The sequence below is a fragment of the Phalacrocorax aristotelis genome, chromosome 9 (assembly GCF_949628215.1).
Source record: "Phalacrocorax aristotelis chromosome 9, bGulAri2.1, whole genome shotgun sequence".
Lineage (NCBI taxonomy): Eukaryota > Metazoa > Chordata > Aves > Suliformes > Phalacrocoracidae > Phalacrocorax > Phalacrocorax aristotelis.
The window spans coordinates 18,820,894-18,840,009 of record NC_134284.1 but is presented as its reverse complement, the minus strand read 5'-3'; the positions used below and the strand labels follow the sequence as shown (position 1 = coordinate 18,840,009).

Sequence of the window (19,116 nt, the reverse complement as noted above, 5' to 3'; positions counted from 1 at the left end):
ACCATTTAAAATTCCATACCCATGCGTGAAACGCTGCTAACAACCACATGCTAATTTTAAAGTCAGCTTTTGCCTTTATATGAAATCTTGAAATGGTATCTGAGCTGGCACAAACATTGCTTATCGTTTACCCTAATCATACCATGCTTTAGTTTTTACGCAAAAAAAAAAAAAAAAAAGAGGCAGGATAAAAGAGCAAAACACTGTTACTAGGATTATTTTGTGTTTGCGGGGGTTTTACTTATAGACTCATGAAATTGATTGTTCACATTGTCACTAAAGGTTGGAAATAACGCAATTATAGTTGGGGTGTTGACATCAGAAATCAGTTTCTAAAATATTAACACTTTGCAGTATTTTCAGAGTAAATATTTCTAGACTGTAACTAAAGACAGAAGTTCAAAGTAGCCAGCTCTCTGCAAGACTCTCCTGAAACATACAATCCAGCTGGCACCAAGAATAAAGCACGAAAGATACTGTGATATGCTAAGGAAGGACATGTAGGAACATGGATTTAATACTATTTTTTCTTCAGTTTATGGAAGTTCTTTTATTTCATTAAGTTTTGTGTGGTTTGATTGTGTTTAAAAAGAAACAGCAACTGAAACACCTGCTTTCTTCTGTAAGAGCTACCACAAGTTACGAATCCTTTGGATTTTATTAGTAGCCAGTACATTGATATTCGTTCCAAAATGCATGACTTATATTGAAAACTGTATCTTGACCTGCAGGGGACTGGGTACTGGCTGGGCCATCTTGGGCAAGTTGCATCAAATTTCTGGGCCTGTTTTCCCTGATGGAAATCTGATTCACAGAGAGGACAGAGGAAAAAGAGAGAGTGAACAAATGGTAAAGCTCAACTTAGAAGTCATGCCTACTAATCCGATGAAGCCCATGCATTAGTTTTGTACACTTGTTAAGATTTTCAATACTTCAATTCTTACCAGTGATTTGAAAGTAAATGTTACCAGCTGCCACTCCAGCGTAGCATTCCCAACGCTCATCCAGGGCATGTTGTTTAGTCTTGCCAAAACACTGTGTTTTGCCATGAATGAAATGGAGATTGCTTTTGGTGTTTTTGCAGTGTGTTTGGACTTCCGGAGATTCAAGTCACTGTAAGCATTTTAAGTAGCAATGCCCTCTTAACTGGTGAGGTCACTGTGAACTTGGAACCATGTGCTCTGAGGGAAGGGGCAGTAAGAAGGGAGTGTGTGTAGCGTGTTGCTGCCGCTGCTACTGCTAGTGAAACAACACTGCGGTCAAAGTGATGATACTGGAAATCTTGATTTAATTCAAGAAGCTCCTGACTCGGCAATATTATACATAGCTTCAAATTCATAAGTAGACCTTTGTCCATTGCTATATAATTTAGGAATTGCATGCAAATGTAAGTACATTGCTCCAGCTGAAGTTTAATACTGGAAACAGCTATAAACAGTGCTTGCCGACAGGGTTTGGGCAGAAACCAGGAAACTGAGAGTCCTCTCAGCTCTGAACATCCATTTTCTGTTTTCAATAGTGCTCACCACTACTCAGCCAGGATAGCTGGAAAGTGGTGGCCTTCAGGAGATTTTGCAACACTGGTTTTGGGATGAAATGCTGTGGTAAAGATGTTTGGGGAGATATGAGTATGAAGTTTTGCTGTGTGCTTTTTAAAAACCAGGCTTTCCAAAGGCGAGATCAACATCTCTCTCGTTTGGAAATCTTCATTAATCTTTGTCTCAAAGCATATAAAAACCAGAATAGATACATGTATTTTAAATTTGGTGGGAGGAGAAGTAGTTCCCTATAGAGAACTACTAACAATCTACTTCTAAAATTGTAGCCTGATGAAATTTGCTTTTTAAGCTAATGCAAGTGGCTTGTATATGCGGAAGATATATTTACAGGAATCAAGACAAAAAAATGATATAAAATTGCCATAATAACAGAGAGAAATCCTCCAAATAGGATCAAATAGAACGTGATATTTTCTTGGGACATTTTTATTGTATATGAAACTTGATAACTGTAATATTCTGTTTGTACTGCTTGTGGACAAGTCACTTATTATAACTTACAAGACAGCTTCCAGCCTAACTTTTTACATCAGAAAATGATAAATCATTGACTGTAAAATGTTTCATAAAGCTATTTTTGCTGACAATTCTGTATCAAAGTGAAAAATTGGAAAAGTAATTTTCATAGGGTTGAAACTTTCCATTCCAGTTGCTGGGATTTTTTGGAGAATGACATCCTCAATTTCTATTAAAGAGGATTTTTTTTTTTTTTTACTTCAGTGTTTTAGTATTAAGTCATTAAAGTGAGGAAACAGGATTGGAGAGAAAATTTACTTTTATTAAATACTTTCTACTTCTTTATCCCTACTCCTTGTATTTTGATTTAGCAGCATGGTTTAGTTTGTTGTTGAGCAGTTCCAGCATCGCCAAAATGAGGAATTGCTAGCCATGGTTTTCTGCCTATACAAAAAATAACTCAGAAGATTGAATTATTTTTATTAGATGTCCTTAGACAAGGTGTGAGTGTGATAGGATTATCAGGATACACTTCCTTCCCCCTGTCCCCTCAAATTTTTGTTTAGAGTAAATGGCTTGTTGAACGATGCATTCTTGATTTGCAGTTTGTTAGGACTACAGACTATAGAATTTAAGAGCTGTAAAATTGTCCTTGAGCAGTAAAATAGAAGAAGTTAGGCAGATGGCATCAAATTTATGCTTGGGATAAGAGAGTTGAAGTGAATAAAGTTACATATTTGGCAGATAACATTTGCTTTTGGCAATTTCTGATGTCCCATCAGTTATTCATCATTAGTAATTTCCTATTTTCAGTTTTTGTAGCCTGAGATAAAGTATTCTGCTAAACACTGTCCTGGAAGAGAGATTGGCAGAAAGAAGCTGAAGCTGACAGATATTAGCAGAAACTCAGTACCTCATGTCTATAATGATTTCTTCTGTGCTACAAGAGATGGGTCAGGGAAGAGAGCCCTGAGATAAATGCATGTGCCACGTGATGACAGAAGAAGCAGAGAACCAGTCTGTCCCTACAGGATACCTTCAAACTCCTCCAGTATTCCACTTTTTTTAAAGTTCGCTTTCAATAAATACTATTCAGTCCTCCTCACTAGTCTAAATGTTGGCTACATTGAGCTAGACAGTTTAATGATGTGTATGCTTGTTTCCCAGATGACATAAAGAACATGTTTGTTACCACTTTCTTTTTAATTTTCCTTGATTTACAACACATCACTCTCAGTGCTGATATTTCATTTAATTTCCATGTGCCAACATTTAACCAAGAAGTTGGTTTCCTTATCTAGTGAGCTGTTGGGATGTCAGTGTGTCTGAATGCTCTATCCATTGAGTATTTCCTCCTCCTTTTCCATTTCAGTTTTGCCAAATTGCTATATTGTGTGTTAGAAACTCAAATCTTCAGGGAAGGACCCAGTCCAACAGTTTTGATTGTTGTGAAGGTCTTGGATTAAGTTGTTAGCTCAGCTGGATGGGGAAGCTTGCTTTACCTGCACAAACACTTGCAAGTAAGAGATTATGGATGCAGTCTGTTGAGGGATATGATGAAAGAAGTCCATAGTTTGGGATATTCGACTAAGCTAATGTGCACACAAGTCCGTGCTCTGAATTAAAACAGTCCTGCACAGGCTGTGGAGTGATCATGTGGCCTTCTACTTATTTTCCACCTTCAGAGGCTGAATATGGGCCACAAAACAACACTGGATTTTTGAGGGCTTCTGTTGGGTCTTTTTAACACTATCTGAACATAGTGTTTTTGATAGATTCAGATTATGGTATGTTTTCCTACATGGCATTCACTTTATCGTCTGTCAAACTGTAATGTGAAAGTTTGCTGCAAAAGACAAATTGTTTTCCCCCTTGGGGAATTTCAGAGTTGTGGTCTTGATTTTGATGTTGGATGTGTTGCTCCTCTCCACAGTTAGCCAGTGGAGACTTGAAATACCACAGATCTTACTGAGGTTGTGGAATTCCACCAGAGCAGTGTAAGAGTAAAAAATTGTTTCCCCATTCATGCAGCAGATTAGGGGCAGATTCTCTGTACACTGTTTAACTCTACTCCAGTGGAAGTATTTCCTGGTCTAAGCGCCCTGAGAGCAGAATGAGGTCCAATGCCTCCTTGAAGACATAGCAGTGATGAAAGCTGAAAGGTGAATAATGATTTTGTTGTTTCAGACTCTATGCATTTCACTAGGAGCATTTTGTGAAAGAGGAAACCGATACCAAAGAGATGCACAGATCTTTTTGCATTGTTTTCTTGAGCTGAGTTTCTCAGACATAAATGTCTCTTGTCACTTGCACAGAAAAGGTGTAAATTACATTTCACACTTCTCCTTAGGAATTGGGAACCATGTCACCTGCCTGTACTGTTGGTTAAAGAAGCATTAGAAAAGAGGAGTCTGGACTGTAAGGTGTTAGTCCAGACTGGCACTGATTGATGAGATGGCTTAGAGTAAATTATCTTACATCCACACCTTGAATCTTCAATCTAAAATATAAATACCTCACCTCAAAGTATGGTTTTGAAACATAATTAAAGCTTGTGAGGCATAAATGTATCTTTGGAATAAAAGCACCACATATTTTCCAGTAAATAATCCACAACCCTTCAAAAGTACCAACATGTAAAAATAATTCCTTGGATAATAAGTAGCCATCTTCATACAGCCTGCAGAATGGCAGGGAAAGTGTCTGGGTACCAGGGACAATGTGTTAGCAGTTTATATACATAAATTTTAAAAATAAACAGTATCATTTTGGGAAGGACGGGCATTGTTGCTTTAAATGCTGTAAGTAGACATGCATGAGCAATAGAGATCAGTCTTGTGGTACACTGTTTATGTGGATAACTTCTACCACTGAAATATTTTGATCCTGCGTTTCATTTTAGGTTTAGAATGCCATGGGAACTGATTTACCAGCAAGTTGTGATGGGTTGTGGGGTTTTTTTCATTGTGGTTCCAGATGTTCACTGAAAGGATACACTGCATCATCCCCATGTCCTTCAGTTGATCCCTTACATCTGTTTGTCTGCGTAACTCAGCTAGTGATGTAGTGGTATTGCTGCATTGTAATTCAGAGTGTTTTGGGAAACAAGAATAAAAATCAGTAGCAATAACACCGCTGTTGCAAGCTGAAATAGTTATTGAATTCTGAGTGGCGATTTCAGTATACAGAGCTGTAAGGGAAAAGCTAAGACCTCTTCTGGCACAAATAGTCCTATTGAAGACTTTCAATGGGTGGTGGCGCACTGAACAGACCAGACATAATTGATGTGAGTTTCATAGGCAGGAATAGGTACCAAGTTGTCTCTTTGGGGATCTTTTCAGAGGACAGCAAACTTCTACTTTTCCTTCTTCTTCTTTTTTTTTTTTTTTTTTTTTTTCCCCCCCAAAACAGTTCTTAATTCCTGAAGGGAAGATGTGGAGTGTGTGTGTTGATGTGGGGATGTTTTCAAATGTGAAGCTTTTGAAGAGAATATTCCTGAATAGCACAGTGTGACATACAAACATGCAAAACGTTGAGGAAGATGGAGATGTGTTCGAGTGGGGATGTCAATATGTAGAAAGACTAAGTGATGAGACTTGGCAGTGTATTTTTATAAATATAGGAGTGCAGGGAAAAAAGGAAACTCAGAGAAGGTAAAGAAGGGAAGACGGAGTTTTTTTAGAGAAGTGATGAGGAGGTGAACAAGATTTTTTAAACAAGCAATAAGAGTTGTCAATAAGGCAGAAAGAGAGGGTAGGAGAGCAAAAAGAATAAGATAAGCATCAGCTAACTCTGCCAACAGACCAGGATAATTAGGTAACCATGGAAAGAAGAGTATGGGCATCAAGGAGCCTGTTGCTCTTTTGCTGCGGTAGAACTGTCAGTCTGTTTGCTTTAAAGTTTTATATGTAGATATATATGTATATATATATGTATTTAGGCAACAACCATAGCTAACTGACACCTGGCTCTGTGTGTATGCATAAATGTTTCTTTTCAATATAAAACTATGGTTTGTGTCAGAATAAAGAGAAAATTCCCAGATCTTACTTGGTCAAAACTCCGGGTTAATTTCTTTTAATGGGACTTTGTAAATGTAGAGAAACTGTACTGTGTAGTGCAAGACAAAATCTGTCCCTTTTGAAAGGCCGTTGGAAAAACTGTGTCCATTGGAAATGATGACTCTTTATCAATCTTTTGATATTTAGCAGGTTTATCTGTTGCTTTGAATTTACCTCTTACCTGTGCATTTTAGGTTAGCCATATCCTTGAGCAGACCGCTTTTCTTTTATGACACTGATATTTTGGCCATGTTAAGGTCATGCTGTTGAAACAAATATAATAAGGTCAGATTCTGAAGTTTTTAGCAAGATAATATTCCTCTACAGTGTCTACAAACCCAGACATCGGAGCATTGAAAGCCAGATAGTGTCCCCTTAGTGAAACAGATTTGATCGATTTCTCATAATGTAGTGCTGAAGGAAAAAGCCCACAAAGTAGTGAAGTATAAATAGCAAAAGAAATTTTAAAATTATTTTGGTCATTGAAAGCTGACCCTAGTTGTTATAAAGTAGGTTCTGTAATTTTAGCCATTTGAGGCTGTGCTTAAGGACCTAAATATAAATGACCTATTCTTTAGAGGTGCTCAGAAGCCAGGGTGGGTATAACACAGTGACAGGATTTGATTAGGGGGTGATTTGTTCTCACCAGCAGGAGAAAGAAGATTATTTTCCCAGAACTAATCTGTGTGGTCTGGAGTGAAGCAAGGTGAGCATCAGGATATGAGGAAGGGAGGTTTGGATCTGGCTTGGTGTTGATAGAAAGTTGAAACCTACCTCAGCAGCTTAGAAATAATGTACTTCTGAGCCTATATTTCTCTGCCTCATTACACTAATATTTTCAGGTGTGAGCTTTTAAAGTTGGGCATGTAAAGTGTATGTGTTGATTCTTACGCTGAATGATTTTTCTAGTCTCCCTGTAATTTGTTTAAAAATAAAAATCTGTAGGTGTATATAAAGTGATATGGTTTACATTTATCTTATACGTACTTATATAATATGTTTAAAAATAATGCATCCAGAGTAACGATCATCATTCTCTTTTTGGACATTCCCCATCAGGGGAGGTTACAATATGAATGATGACTTATAGTAAAGAAAAAGTGGCTACCTGTGGAGGTTAAAGCAGCAAGTTCGGGTTGAGGCTATTGGAGGTTACTGTTCCAACCTGAAAGGACAAAATAGCTGTGCAGGCAAATGGCATTGCACCTAAGTCCATGGTAAGTGCCTAGGATAAGGACTGTGTTCAGTAGTCCTGCATCCCACAGTGGAGGAGGAGAATGTTGAGGACGTACTAAGGACAGACTCTTCCCTTGGTGGTGCCTTTGTAGTGCTTCCTCTGCTGTTTCTTCAGCTGGGGGGTTAGTTGCCCTTGGCTGAGCAGCCCACAGAAACTGCCTGGATAGAAAAGAAGTACTTGGTGGTAGGTTAAAATCTTGTTGGCCAGAGCTGCAGTTTTCGATACATGTTCAAGTTAAAGGGCCGGAGCGAAATCTGTCGTCTGTAGTGGCCAGTACCCTTGCAGTTCAGTGTCGGTGGCATCAGCATGCCATGTTGGATGGGGAGACTCAGCTGTGACCTGGCAGCATGCTGGCGGCGCATGACTGCGGTCAGGCTGGGTGACAGAGGTCATTGGTGGCAAGAGAGAGGAGCTAATTAGTGGTATGGAGCTAATGCCTTCTTAGCCTCTTCTCTTTGCTTTCCTGGTAAATCGACGTTTGTAGTTAGTGCTTTATTTTGCAGGAAACAGAGGCCAAGAGATTTCTGCTCAGAAAGTAAGCTGGCATGATAAAAAGCTATGACCTCTGTTCTTGTAGCGAAGTGCTTATATTCTGTTTATCTGTAAAGGGTCATTGTTTCTTACTGTAGATGAAATAGTTACATCTATGCTTATGGCTGGTTTTGACACAGAATGATGATTACAAAACAAAAGTGATTGGGTTGTACAAGGAAAGATCTGCAGCAACTGGGTCTGGCAGTGGCTTACACAAGCCATGTTATCATAGGTTGCTGTTAAATTTTTTTGCCATGAAAATAGCACTGGAAGTAGTATAGCATTCACAAGAATTGAGGCTGAGATGTTCAAGGTAAGCAGTGTACTACATGAGCCTCGCTAATGTTTTCTCAATTCACTGGAAAGCTTAAGTTCCGCATTTGCTCCTACCTTTTTCTAACTTTTCCTTTAAAAGAAAAAATGTTTTTGGTTTGTTTTTTTTTTTTTTTTTTCTATTAGTTCCTCCGGGTGTGATACAAAATGGAGCTCGAGTTCTGAGTAGAGGAATATTTCCTGGAGCCAGGCCATTGCCAATCAACCCTATAGGAAGCATGGCTGTTGCAGTAAGGTAAGAGTGGCTCATTGCGGGATCTTTATGAAATAAATCAGTATTTTGCAGAGAATGTAAAAGTGTATGTAAACTCTGGTCAAGAGATACTTTGCTGCTTGCTTAAGCTTCTGAGGTTCTAAATGAAATAAAACTCTGCCACTAAAATTCTTCAGTTATCATTCTTTGCAAGATAGTCATGGCATATCTGTCTGTTGCACACTGGTTTGTAAAAAGCAGTTTTATTTTCACTTTCAAATTGCAGGCGATTTATGGTGAGAACCTCCTACAGTGACCTGTTTTTTCTAAGTGCAAATGCTTTTTCCTGCTCCTCTCTCCCTCCCTTTTCCTAAAGACCATTTTCCTGGATTAAATACCAGTGAGAAGAATATAAATATTAAAGTAAATTCTGAAAGATATCTAAACATATAGCTGCCATTTTTTTATTAATTTAGGCCTTTCTGAGGCAGTTTCTTTCACTACAGTTTCTATTTCAAGGTTATACTGAAACATTCAAGGGTAAAATATTGTTTGAAGATATTCAACTTTTTCAGAAAGCAGGGCAGTAAGAGACATCTAGTGATGGCAATAAGAACTGTGGTTCAGTGGTTTGCTTTAATTAAAGCAGTGATGGTTTATTGGTGGAAGAACAATTTGCCTCAGGTGTAGCTCCATTTTCAGTCAGTCGCAACAGAGATTAATTTGGTCAAGTGTGCTGCCAGTGCCCTTCTCTTTTAGAACTCTAAGTATCTGCAAAAGCTATTTCAGCTCAGGCAGTTGGGTATTCGGGGTGGGGGTTCATAATTAGCTCTGATCCTGCTTTGCTGGGCTGTTCCAATTACACCCTCTGATCTCAGTAAATGGCTGCAAAGCAGTGAAATAAAGTATTCTGATAGCTGCTTATTCTGTTATTATTTACTTGGGATTTTTTTCCCATTTGCTCTTTTTTTTTTAATTCCTTTTCACAATCAGTGTCTAGCCCTTTGGGTGCAGTATTTCCATCCAGTAAATGGAGAGAGAGCAAGAGAACCTATGACATCCATGTACTCTTGATGCTTAAAATGCATAGAGAGGAAGATACTAATTGGAATAAAATCCATATTTTTTGATGGGTGACTGTTTCAGTTGTTTTTCACATTTGCCACACCGAAGAGACTCAACCCTGAGGGTCATCCTCCAGAATACTGCAGAGTTCCTCTCCATCTCACTTTACCACAGTCTGGCCTTCCTAGCAGTGGAGGTCAACCGTCTTCAGTAGCTTTGCCGCCAGGACTTGTATTCTGCTCCAGTGGGAATTGCAAAGCTATGGGACTGCTGGATCTTTAATCATATATATAATTTATATGAGGTGTCCAAGCTAAATTGAGAACATAGTGGCCTGAATATTCTCTCTTAGTTAGAATAGAATAGACTATTTCAGTTGGAAGGGACCTACAGCGATCATCTAGTCCAACTGTCTGACCAGTTCAGGGCTCACCAAAAGTTAAAGCATGTTGTTAAGGGCATTGTCCAAATGCCTCTTAAACAGTAACAGGCTTGGGGCATCAGCACATCTCTAGGGAGCCCCTTCCAGTGTTTGACCACCCTCTCAGTAAAGAAATGCTTCCTAAGCCTCCCCTGGTGCAGCTTTGAACCATTCCCATGCATCCTATCACTGGATACTGGGAGAAGAGCTCAGCACCTCCCTCTCCGCGTCACCTCCTCAGAAGCTGTAGGGAGCAATGAGGTCACCCCCCAGCCTCCTTTTTTCGAAACTAGACAAGCCAAAGGCCTTAGCTGCTCCCCATGGGACATTTATTCTAGCTCTTTCACCAGCTTTGAAGCCCTCCTCTGGATGCGTCCAAGGACCTTCGCATCCTTCTTAAACTGTGGGGCCCAGAACTGCACACAGTATTCCAGGCGAGGCCGCACCAACACTGAGTACGGTGGGATAATCACCTCTTCTGACCGGCGCGTTGTGCTGTGTTTGATGCACCCCAGGATGCGGTTTGCCCTCTTGGCTGCCTGGGCACCCTGTTGATTCATACTGAGCCTGCTGTCAGCCAGCACCCTCAGATCCCTTTCTGCAGGGCTGCTCTCCAGCCACTCCTCTCCCAGTTTATACTTGTGCTTGGCATTACTCCATCCCAGGTGCAGAATGCGGCATTTTGACTTGTTAAATTTCATCCCATTAATCATAGCGCAATGCTCCGATCCATCTAGATCCCTGCAAGGCCTCCTGTCCCTCAGGTAGTCAACAGCACCTCCCAGCTTGGTTTTATCAGCAAACTTGCTAATGGTGCATTCAGCTCCTGCGTCCAGATCATTGATAAATATACTGAACAGAACTGGCCCTACAGCTGAACCCTGAGCAACACCGCTGGTGACCGGTCGCCAGCTGGATGTCGCCCCATTCACTACAACCCTCTGAGCTCTGCCCTTCAGCCAGTTCTTTGCCCAGCACACTGTGAACCCACTCATCCCACAGCTGGACAACTTGTCCAGAGGGGTGCTGTGAGGGACAGTATCAAAAGCCTTAGTAAAATCCAGATAAACTACATCCACCTCCTTCCCTTTATCCGCTAGGCAGGTGGGCTTATCATAGAAGGTTATCAAATTAGTTGAGCAGGACTTTCCCTTTGTGAATCTGTGTTGACTGTGCCTGACGGTTGCATTATTCTTTAAATGCTTTTCAGTAGTACCCAGTATGATCTTCTCCATAATTTTTCCAGGAACTGAGGTTAGACTAGCAGCTGGTCCCTTACAATTTCAGTGTCCCCAAATGGAAGGTCACTGTTCCCACAGTCATGGTCCTGTTGGTCCTGGTTTATCTGCATTTCCTGCTTAGACCCTGTTTCATAATCAGGGCTGACTCAAGGAGATAGAACTGTTTCTTCCTTACAGGCCACTTGAAAACTTTCTTCTGTATAGATATCATCAAATTGCTATGATGTAAGGCTGTATATAGTTAATTTTTATGTATTTTCTGAGGACTACTTCTCATGTTTTTTCCCAGCAGGTAGAACAGGATCTTTACCAGCTACCTGCTAATGTAGATTTGGGAAATTAGTGAATTTACCCCTCCCTTGCTTATGTTCTTTTTACTCTCTCTCAGAGAAAAGCATTTATAATTAGTTAATGCAGGCATTTCTAATTCTTGTTCTCTTCTTCAGCCTAAGGCAGTGTAAGAAATAGCTTGCTATGAATATATTCCTGGTCTGCATGATGTCTGCTTGTATTTAAGGGCTCCTGTAATATCCCCTCTTCTAATTCTTGAAAAGGGGGCGGGCAGGGCATGGGAAGAAGCTTTGAAATTTTTGAGAAGTTAGGGGACTCTGCAGTAGCACAAGTTTAGCAGGCAGTTTTGTCTTGTTGCTCTTGGAGATATTAAGATTCAGAATAGGTCAGTCTGGATGCATGATGCCTCTTAGAACATCAGCGGGTCCTCTCAAAACTGGATACTTCTGTTATCAGTTACTGTAAAAATGGCACCCTGTTTCTTGGTGCTTACCCCTCTCCTCAGATACACAGGGCTAAATAGGACCTGTCATATTGAGCTTTCATGGCATCTCATGAAAATAACTTCTGCTTATCATGTGCAGCAGGGGGAATTTACCACAGCATCCGCGCAACCTTCTGTTGCAGTTAAGAGCAGGAGTACTGCTCACACGGAGCTGTCATTCCTGCATAGACAGAGATGCTCCAGTCAGGCTGGCAGGGGATGTTTTAGACCTATTCACGTGCAAGAAGGTTGATTTCCCCTTCCAGCTTTCACCAGGAGGTAGGTCTGCTGGGAGGTGGTGCAGTCTACTGTTACAGTTATCTGCAGAAATTATGTGCCTCTGCCTATATATTAAGAAGCCAGACAGCTTCTTTCTGAGAAGTTTTTTCTCAAATGCATATTTTCTTGAGAAGAGTTCCTTTGGTGCTCCAAATGAAAGGCCTAAAACAGCCTAAAAAAGGTGGGATTCATCATTCATATAGAGGACCTCATATTTTCTTGGTAGTGGGTCCTTGCATAATGAATTAAACCTCTTAACTGTTTTTCTTTAGTTGCCATATGTAGGAGTTACAGGTTCTTCTGTAAGGTGCTGGTCTTCTATTGGCACTTCCTTGCTCCCTGAGCTGTTTATTTCCTCAGTATCTTAGTGGTCTTTGGTTTTGTTATCCCCCAAACCGCATGTGAATAACTTGCAGTATGTTGTCCTGTCGTGCAGACTGCCATTAGTGTCAAAAGAGAGTAACAAAAAGTTTGGTCTTGGGTTAAATTTGCAGTTGCAATTAGGTGGAGTGTCTTGACTAACCTGTTTTCAGAAAGGAGGCCAAAGCCATAGCATGGGACTAAGATGCTGAAATCTGTGATTTCTGATGTGTTAGATCCCATCAGTTGGAAAGTTACTGTGCTGTTCTTTTCCAACAGTACATGTATTAGCCTATTTTGTTCCTGCACAAGGTATCAATGTGTTGCTGTTCTCATGTAATTCCATGTAATTACTTCGGGTTTTATATACAAAATGAAGTACGATTGAATTAAGTAGTTTGGATTAAAAAACCTTACTGAAAAGTATTTCACAGACACAACAAATCCACCGCTTTCCATGGATAAAGGACAGCAATTGAGGAGAGCATCATTATGTTATAGTGCATTTAGCTTAAATTGCACAAATAGGCCTTTCGTTCCAAACTGATCTACAAATGGAAAAGGCATCCCACACTATTTTTACTTTGAAAGTCATCCTCTGGTGCTAAGTCTCCACAGCAGAGCATAATTGGATGTGTTTTGACAGTAGCTTTTTATTTACTTTATTCACACTACTTTTAGCTTGTTTACCATCCATATTTTCCATGTTGTGGCTGACAAGTCTAAGACCCACCCGAAGACAGCAGGGAAAAATAACGCTTCACAGCTGCACAGCATGTAGCATGTCTCTAACATGAGATCCATCATATATATTTTTGGCAGACCATATCACCATACAGTTCCCTGAGAGAATCTAAAAGCAAATGCAGTGATAGTCCGGATATGTAGAAAAGAAAATGCTGACTTAAAAAGGCATTAAATGAAAGCAAGCAAAGCCAGTAGAGCCTTACATGCAGCAAGGAGTTGGTTGTGCTTTGAAGGTGAGCTCTTGCTCTTACTACGTACCTCCATTGTTAAATACCTTTTAAATATTTACTTAGGAGGACTTCTGTGTCCAGTTTGGTAGGCATAGTCTCTATCAAAGTAGCCAATGCATCTGCCAACGTGCATCTTAGCAAGGTGCAAGAAGCTTTATCGTATATAATCACCTTCCACATGAGTAAGGTGTTACCAGTTACACCAACCCTTTGGAAGAGCACAAGCCTGGGAGCTGATATAATATTAGAGCTGTTTGAATGGCTATTTCAGTACATTCAGCAAACAGCCTCCACCATGATGTTTGTAATTTCCTTTGGTTGTCCGTAGTGTATGAGTGGTTTGTGGCTATGTCCGTGTCCTGCCGCAGTGCGATAGACCCACTGAGCCTAAGCCTCATCTACCTGACATGCGCACATCCACTGAGATGAGGGTGATGGATTTTCACTCCAGAGAATCTCATCAGCTGTGTGGCATAGGCTTTGTAATGTGGTCCAGGTTATTCTGCAAAAGATGTTTTACAAAACACCCTTGTTCTTTTTTTATGCATTAGGCCTTTATTTTTTTTCTTTTCCTCTGCCCCAAATGCTCACTGCTACAGAGGCCACTGAACAGCATTCATTTGGGCTCCCAGGTAATCCAGGGTTTATGGAGCTCTGGTCTCCAGTGCTTTTTGTACTGTGTAGGCCATGCTTCCCCTTTTTTTTTTTTTTTTTGACCAGATTAAGATGCTACTGGTCTTGGCCCACAGGGCTTAATGGCCTGTTCAGTGGTCTGTTCTGATGGGAAGGCCAAATGAAGACCCCATCCCATAACACTACCAGCAAATACACATGAGATGGGGGTGAATAAGAGGGAAGAGTTCAGAGCCACCTTGGTGGGAAACCTTAAGGAGCAGGTAAAATCTTTATGATTTGGGAAGAGCTGAGCAGAGCCAGTCCCAGTAAGGATGCTTTGGCTGGATTTGCCATTCTCTTTGTCGATGCATCAGAAATATCAGGATGGAGGATAGTGTAGACTCCATTGCTTAACTGCCTTTTTTATCTCATATTTCCCCAGAATGAATCCAAGCTGTTGTTTCAGACTAGTTGAAAACTTAGGCAAAACTTCTTTATATGCCATTTATGCCTAGGTAATAGGATAAATTACTTTCAGTAGTGCTTGTTAGAAATACTTTGTGTTTTTAAATTATTTCAGGTTAAAAATAGCCATTAATGCAAAATTACTTGGTAGTTTTCCTTTTTTTTTTTTTCCTCCTTTCTTTTTTACCAAAAGTGTAGCTTCTCAAGGAATTTTACAATCATCTATTCATTACAAACACAAGTTTCCCAGGGAATTTCCCTAAGTAAATAAACTTTCCATTCAGGTTTCCAAGACCAAATGTTCCCTTTTCCTAGGGAAAGCAAGTGCATCTGCACTGGCAGAGCTCCTGCTCTTCATTTATTTGCCGGGGGGGTTGAATAAAAAAAAACAAACCCGAAAATGCAAACAAACCTTACCTACTTCATCATGAGTAGATCTTAAAATACCTGTTCTTATGCTATTAATGCAGCAGTTCCTTGTGCAGCTCCTGATCACTGGGGTGTGACAAGAGAGAGTCTTGTGCCTAACTTTATTCAAAGATGGAAGATTGTTATTTATGATTATTTTCACTTTATAGGGCAATTACTAGATTATTCTTCAAGCCTAGCTTTCATTATCGTGACTTTATTTCTCATGCTGGCTTTATTTTTGCCTCCCTTGAAGCAGCCATTCAGCAGTGATTAAATAAACCAAACATAAATAACGTGCAGTATAGATGCCAAAACACAAGTAAAACTATATATTTACATTATCTGCAAATTATTAATTTTGCTTAGGTAAAGGAACCAGTAGGTACTTCCTTTTAAAAATTCTTAGTTGTATATACTTAATGTTCTTGCTTATTACTGGCATAGTCAGCTTAACAAACCCCAAATCATCCTTATTGCATTGCGTTCCCTTTCCCACCTGTAACAGGCAGGATGAGTTATCCTTGGGAGCTGAAAGAATTCTTTAGTAACTAAAGGGCAAAAATACTGGCTGACTTGATTATCCTTCTTTGCAAATGCAGAGGGCTGTATTTGTCTTAACTTCAAATCTGCTGTTGATACTGGCAAAGTGCTTTTTCTGCTGGCAGTTCATGACTCATTTATTGTGGTCCTTTGCATACAATTATGCCGTGAAGTACCTTTGTAAGAGCTTCTATCAATAGCATAACCGACTTGCTGTTGTTGACTTTTAACTCAGTCACTCCTGATAGAATCTCACCATACACCAAGTGAGCACTACTTACTTGTCATATGCTTGCTCATCCTCCTGTCTGCTGGTATGTACTGGTTTTAAGTAACAGTTCAGCTACCTGTAGCTAAAAGTTGTTCTGACTGTCCTGAATTTCCCTTTGAAATTATATTATCCGATACAGTAAAAAAGAGTGTTATTTTCTTTTTTTAGCAAACTTGGAACCTGTCAAAATCCACAAACCCAACTTAACTTGTACTGCTTTCTTTCTGTCTTTTAACGGCCTGTTTCCAATTACCTATCAAAACTGTCACCTATGCATATACAATATCTGTCATCCAGAAGGATCAGTGATAGATAAGGTGATATTTAAACTCCTCATAGGTTTGCTTTGTCTATCAAAGGAATATACCTGTCTCTGGTGTGGAATACAGTAAGTATTTTTCAGCAAAACTTCTGCCATTTTGCAAACAGAATGTGATTACCTATCTTCTTTAAAAGCTAGTAGAGAAATTTGAGGAAGATCTGTCTGCCCTTGGTAAAATCACTGAGACTTACTTTCATCTCATACTGAGGAAGACCCTTCAAAGGCAGAGGCACTGACACTGTGCAAAGGACATTATTTCCTTACTGACTTGAGATCCAGCTGCCATTAGTCCCACCTGGCCCCTGATGCCATTAGTAGCAGAACTCCTTTCCATTAACAATGAGAATGGAGTTGAGCTTTCAAAAGTCCAAACTTACCTCTACAGTGCTCGAGGGTTGTGTCATTGTGCGACAGCCAAACTGAAGTGCTTTGAAAAGAATCTGTGCATGGTACTTTTGTCTGTGTAACTATGGTTAAGATCCCTCAAGCAAATAAAATAGTCCATGTCAGTAGGATGGAAAGGCAAGCCACTGCGTTAAAACATTCAAAAATACATCAGTTTCTGGAAATTTTGAAATGAAGTTCTGAACAAAGACATGGGGAAAAGATAAGGTATTAATTGAAATAAATTTCCCCTCGTTGTAGTAAGCACAGAATTCTTAAATACCTTTTCTTACACTCTGTAATTTAAAAATAATCCAAACATCGGAGCAAGTACTTGTTTTAAAACTCTCTTATTGTTTCAGTAATGAAGTTAGAGTTACAACCAGATCTGTGAGCAAAATTAGATTCAGCTGGCCAAAATCTGTCCCCTGAAACCCAGGAAAGTTCTGTCCACTGATGATCTAGATTGAACTAAGTAGATCACAGATTCATTTCTTAGTGAGTAAGTGACTGTATAAGAGAAATACAAAGCTTCAGAATGTCTCAGAGGTGCATGCAGAATGTGAGTGGTTTATTCAACTCTTACTAATCTACTGTTATCAGTTATAAGCAATTCTTCAAATCTTATGTTTGAGCTATTGTGTATCAAGATACTAATCAGATTACTGTACTTTCAGGGTACATGACTTTTGATCTTGTGACTATCCTAAAACACTCTGCCTGTATAACTCATTTTAATTTCTGCGGATATCCTTTGCTAATTCTCTCCTTGACCTGCTTTCTCTTCCTTTTTTATTTCCCCAAGCAGAACTGGTTGGAAATCTTTCAAAATGTAAGTGAAAGCCAAAGATTTTTCTGACATGCAAATGCTATCCATTTCCTGACCAGTTCCACCATAGATGCCTTTCTTCTGAAGTGTATTGGTATTTCCTTTCCTCCCATATTTTAAAGTGATTTCTTTTTTTCACCTTTCTGTGGTCTTCTGGTTTCCTTTGTCATCATCCCTCTTTGCAATCACTCCCTATGGGATGCTAACTCCGTAGTAGTGCACCTTCCCTGAGGACATTGCTTCTGTAATCCCCAGGCCTTTCATTCTATTTTTGTGCTTTCTTGAAAGGATTGGGATCTGGAGTAAGTCCCATGGTGCAGAGCTTTTGAATCCAAATTATAGCCCTTTTCTGTAAAAGCAAGCACTAGAGACTCAAGAGCAGGGCAAATCAGGGGTGTCTTTTTGGCATGTGGTTTCTCTGTTCCATGGAACCGTAGCTTTCCTTGTATTGATAGTCTCTCAGTACAAACTAACAAATAGGAGTAGATATTGTAACATGAAAATGGGCATCTTGATTTAAAGCCTATCTGTTGGGAGCCTGTTCACTAGTAACCTAGTGAGTAGAAATCCCCCTTTGAGTTCCCACCTATTCTGTCCTGTGTTTGTTTCCTTGGAGTAAGAATTTATTGCTGTTTTTTTAATGGAAAATTAGTAGCATGTGATTTTTATTGAGCCACATTGCTCTGACTATTAGATGCCTAGTAAAATCAAGTAACTTTAATTTTATGCTAATTTATGATAATTTTAACATATTTAAATGTAAATTTACCCTAAAAATGAATAACCTGTCACTTAAAATGCATCACATGCTTCCTTGTAATGACTGATCTTAAGGAGTTGGTTATAAATTCACCTTACAACTAGTTTAGTATGGATGATTTCTTCTTTTAAGCATTTGGCATCCTCTAATGACAACCCCTGCAGTGGCAAACCATCACAGAGTAAATGCAGCTGGCTTGCTGCACAATCGTGAATGACATTGCATTTAGTTATTAATAATTGAAGGGGCTTTGTGTATTCCTTCTGGGTTCTGAATATAATTTATGGATCATAAAGGTACTCGAAAATCTAGGAGAAAATAATTTCGTTGAGCTAAAGAGGTTGGCAAGAGGCTTCTTTTTCTAACTGGGCCTTCTATTATAGATATTTCTTTGAAAATACTGTAAATAAGAACATTTGGGATGACTGATTCATTTGCTACCTTCTAGCATTGTCCTGTCACTGGTTCACAGAAGCCTGTTTCTTATTTCAGCAAGCTCTACAGACGAGCATTTAGATGAATAGGAACTGTGGAATTATATATCACTCTTACATTTTCCACCTTTCAGCCTTACCTTTCAGAAATGGATAATACTCTGCTGTTTCTTCTTTAAAGAAACCAGACATGAGGTCCATTCCCTGAAACCTAAAGCACTTTCCCATTTTTCAAGTAGAAGAGCAGTAATACTGTGGACACGCCACTGTGCCATTCCTCTTAAGAAATACCTGTGCTCAGTGCGTGCATTTAAGAAAAGGTTTTAATCCAACACTGCACTGAGTGTGCACAAGCACTGCAGTGGTAGCATGAAGATGGCAAGACTAGATTTTAAAGCAGTTTATCATGTGATCATTTGAACAGTCTTGCTTGATTTGTTGTTTGTTTTTTTTTTAATTGATAGAGGGGCTCAAGGCTGGTGGACTGGCGGGTGGCAATGATGATGCCTTTACTCGATGATGAGCATCCTTCTCTGCTTTTTTTCAGCAGGAATTAAGCATTGCACAGGGTCAGTCCCTTCTTTAACAGACTTG

At 39.6% G+C, this 19,116-nt stretch overlaps 1 protein-coding gene across 7 annotated transcripts in view; it reads left to right on the top strand.

Annotated features, from left to right (window-relative positions):
• Positions 1-19,116, top strand: part of FOXN3 (forkhead box N3) — a 219,328-nt gene that overhangs the window by 191,963 nt on the left and 8,249 nt on the right. For all 7 annotated transcript variants that reach the window (XM_075103695.1, XM_075103690.1, XM_075103696.1 and 4 more), the window contains one exon: positions 8,307-8,415. In XM_075103695.1, the coding sequence (XP_074959796.1) occupies positions 8,307-8,415 (109 nt within the window). The remainder of the gene's footprint in view (positions 1-8,306; positions 8,416-19,116) is intronic.